The sequence below is a fragment of the Amphiura filiformis genome, chromosome 5 (assembly GCF_039555335.1).
Source record: "Amphiura filiformis chromosome 5, Afil_fr2py, whole genome shotgun sequence".
Lineage (NCBI taxonomy): Eukaryota > Metazoa > Echinodermata > Ophiuroidea > Amphilepidida > Amphiuridae > Amphiura > Amphiura filiformis.
In genome coordinates, this window is record NC_092632.1 from 17,350,218 (window position 1) to 17,354,609 (window position 4,392).

A 4,392-nucleotide genomic window follows, 5' to 3' on the forward strand; every position below is an offset into this window, starting at 1 on the left:
AACGCCTTATCGATTGAGCTAACTTGACATGACCTTAATCTTCAACGCAGGGGATGTATAATTAAAAAAGAGTCACCCATTCCGGTAACCCAAGTTCTCACTCCCTGTGTGGAAGACTAAAGTCATGTTTTCCATAGGGGGTGTATGGATTCCAACCGGAATAGCCCAATGCATCACAAAAGTTGCGCCGTTAGATGCGATGAGACACGCCCTGCGTGTCTATAGACGACGCCGCCGTCGGGATATCAAGTTGTCTATGTTGCGGTGTCGTTTGTGTTGAGACACCCATGATGCAGTCATGTCTACAGTAGAATTCATCTCGACCTTTGCAGGACTTAACCCCATTAAAAGCTATTAAACCAAGATAACACTCATTGAAACAGCTCAACTGATTAAATCGGATCTTCTCTGGTTGTGCACAAGTGACTGTTTTCATGTGCGATATCGCAATAAAGCTGGTATTCATAGCTTCAGTTGGGTAACCGATTATAAAGGAAACGAAAGGAAACAATGTTATGTGTGGCTTTGTTCACGAAATCAGACAATGTCGTGCTTTTTGTAAACCAACATTCTTGAAAATGAGCAACATAATGATTTTTGACTTAACACGGTTTAGAAATAATTTCTTCATATTTTTGGTGTTATCTGTCGTTTACATGTCCTTCCTAAAACACAAAAGTACGACCCTCTCCAAACACCTAAATTAGCTAAAAATTTAGGACATGTTACAAAACTTTATTTTCTAGAACCTATTTAGAATAATTTAAATGTAGCTTTTACCGGGTTTTTTGTGGCATCCTTCAGAAGTGAGCGGTCCGATACCAATATTTTCGGTCAAATCTCCATTCAAATAACACGGGAAGTTGGCTAGCTATGCCTTGCCCTCACTCATATTTTACAAAAGTACGACCATTTCTGAACATCTAACCTAGCTGTAATTTTAGGTCATGTTAGAGAAATATATTTGCTAGAAGTTTTGGAGAATAAATAAAATATTGGCTGGTTATTTTTCACACAGTGATGTTAACTAGGCAAGTGTCCATTCTCCCAACATACATCATTTGTAGGGGTCACGCGTCAATGGTGAGAGCACTGTGTATTGTGTATAGGAAAACGGACAGTAACTGCAGTATGCTACGACAGAACTAACCGTGCTAATGTTCGCATCTTGCATTTTTTCTCTACCTGGAGACCGAGTTGGTGGCTAAAGATGCACTTAGGCTTGGTGTCGAATTGTTAGCATCCGGGGGGTACTCAAGTTTGGTTTTGGCATGGACGTGCCGCTGAGATTTTGGAAGTGGACCCATAAATATACCAATTTTTCAAGAAATTTGGACCCATTGATATACCAAAAGTGAAAATTGTCGGCCGAAAATTGTCTTAGTTTTCACAAATTTTCCCAAAATTTTGAAAAAAGGACCCATTCATATACCAAAATAGGCTTTGAAAAAGGGGTCATTGATAAACCAGAAGGTCGAAAATGCTACCCATGTTTGCGGCACGTCCCCGAGGCTGCTATTTTGGAGTAACCCACTCTTAGGAATGAATGCCGAACTGAAGACTGAGCTGAAGACTGAAGGTTTCAGTCGCAACGGCGGTTCGTCCGTCAAAATAGGTATATCTGATTGACCAAATTATCTCAATATCACGATAACTGTTTACTTCACGCTTAGTAATGTTGTATATGATTTAGTGATACGACGAAGTATACTACTTTTTGCAAAACAATACACGTCTAATGACCAGAAGGCAGTCCTCGCGGAATCGTTTGTTTGCAAAGCTGTACAAAAATGGATTGACAGCACTGTTGATCAGGAACGCTTCGTGATGAAAAAATTGCAGCAATGCATATGCACCCGGGTTATCGTCAAAATTATCCTCGTGTCTCAAGGCTGATGGTACGATGTAGTAAATAACGGCAGGTATCCAAGATATGATGAAGAAGAGAGTCGTCAGAAGAAGCATCTTTGTAGTTTTACTTTCTACTTTTCTGTAGATACTGTTGTTTAAAGAGCTGTGGTTGGAATATGCAAGCACGGTAAGTTGTGAGTCTGTACCAGTAACAGTTGAGTTGGATGCAATCGAAAGTTGTGCCATTAGATGCGGTGAGGCACGTCCTGAGTGTCCAGCTACAGATGACTCCGCCGTCGGGATATCAAGTTGTCTATGTTGCGGTGTCCTTTGTGTTGAGACGCCTTTGACCGAACTGACTGTGCTAATGTTCATATCTTGTATTCTTTCTCTACGTGGAGACCGAGTTGGTGGTTGAGGATGCACCTTGGCTTGTTGACGAATCGTTAGAATCACTTTGAAATACATTATAACCGTTATAATCAATGATGTTATGATCACAATGTAATACGGAAGTAATCGCATTGTCTTTGCCCAATCAGGTGCCGTAAATGCACACATCAAGCGATGGTCTACACTTTCCTTGATTCCGAACATGAAAAAGATGGGCACTGTGGCAAGAAGTGAGAGCAAAACACATAACCCAACTATACACTTAGCTTTATTTGGTGTCATAACTCCCAAACGTTTAAGTGGTTTACATACAGCAAAATATCTATCGATAGAAATGGCGGCTGTTAAAACAACGGAACTAAAGATGACTAAAGGTTCGGATGTTTCTGAAAGCACGCAAAATAAGATGTTTCTGTTCTTGAAGATGAGGCCAATTGGTATATACTGCAGGATACGAAGTGGACGTAGAAGACACACCAATAAATCATTAATCGCTAAACTGATAATAAGAACACGAGCACTTGAGGTTGATTTCTTAGCCGCATACACCCGTATGATCAATGCATTACCAGGAATACCAATAATGAATATTAGCGAGTTGGAAATTATAACCATTATATGATGGGCTTCAAGATCAAGTTCTTCTTCATGAGCAATATTTGATGTATTCATTTTGTTTCTTCCTCTCGGTCGACCAAATGTAGATATTCAAAAATGATGTAAACTTAAAGTGGCGAGTAAACCTTATGAGAAGAATATCATCGTGGCTTATTGATGGCAGTTATCCTATTATGTAAAAAGTATCGAGCCAAAAACATCAACTTTCGTGCCTTCAGATTTGAACGTTATATCCTCTCGTTAGTAAGAAAAAATATATCCTTTATTAACGACTCTTTGATACGTGTTTCTTATGGTTTCCTATGAATACACTGGATAATACTGAAACTAGTAGTATACTAGTCTCGGAGATAAAAGTCGTAGGAGTATTGTGCATTTATGGTTCTTGTTAATGGACGCATGCGTACTTAAGGTAATAAAAATTCCCTTTAAAAGGGAAAGCCAGCCTCAATGTAGAAGAGGTCTTGTAATTAGTTTTGGTCAATGTGAAAGGCATTTTAGGATCACGCTTACATCTACATGACAGTCCACCAAACCATCAACGATGAGAACATGCACACTGAAACAGCAGAAAACATTAATTCCTAATCTCATGTCAACTCTTTTAATTCATTACATGTACTCCAAATTGTTCTGGTCTGTTTGTTTTGTTGTTGTTGTTGTTGTTGTTGTCGTTGGGTTTTTTGTCTTTTCAGCTTTTTACCCACGATATCTCAATTTCCAATTTTGTAATACCAGAACTTACGAACTCAATATCTTCGCTTAGGAATGTCCGATTTCACTGCTTTCGATATATACACTGCCGGTTTGAGTTAACTTACATGTACATTTTATTTTAAAATAACTTAATTAATTCGCAATGTATAGTTTAAGCCTACTATATTATAATAGATAGTGGCCAGCACATTTATAAAGGACTGGTTACTCACTACAATCTTCACTCTTAAACTGTGTTTTTCTGAATGTGCTGATCATGTTGATTGCTAGTCGGAAACTCCTGCGAAGCTATGGACATGGCATCTTACATACTCCATTCTATAACAGTCTGCCTAGTGCCTTGTGTGTTTTCTCTTCAATCATTTTGTTGAATGTAATTTTATGAATCAAATAGTTATGTGTCATTTTATTTATAATAAAGAAGTTATTAAATTAATAAAGTAAGACAATTTATTTATCTATAAGTGCATGTCAAATGGGGTACATTGTTCAATACTATATGCATAAATTATGCCCATATTATAGCTAGGCCCTAAAAACTTTATTTTGCATCGGATTTTTCCCGTTGAAAAGACAAAACTGATGTTTATGATAGCAACCATTTCATCAATAACATTTTGAGTCATTTTATCCATAAAACGACACAGGATATGATAGATAACTACTTTCACATCAATATGGTCCATATGATTGTTGAGAATCTGTGATATGATCCGGGGATATGATGAAGATTTTGATTCTATAGATCTGTTATCAACATGATATCACGCTGTTCAGTGGTCAAGGAGTAAGGACCCCGGTCAAGGACACTGA

General features: G+C 38.0%; 1 protein-coding gene across 1 annotated transcript; it reads right to left on the minus strand.

Moving 5' to 3' along the window:
- Nucleotides 1–1,710: 1,710 nt before the first annotated feature.
- On the minus strand, nt 1,711–2,916 carry LOC140152033 (kappa-type opioid receptor-like). Its single transcript, XM_072174334.1, has one exon. The coding sequence runs from the start codon at nt 2,914–2,916 to the stop codon at nt 1,711–1,713; it is 1,206 nt and encodes a 401-aa protein (XP_072030435.1).
- Between the last annotated feature and the right edge of the window lie 1,476 nt (nt 2,917–4,392).

What these genes read in the sequence shown, in the direction of transcription:
- LOC140152033 (XM_072174334.1), bottom strand. Translation starts at nt 2,916, where the DNA reads ATGAATACATCAAATATTGCTCATGAAGAAGAACTTGATCTTGAAGCC.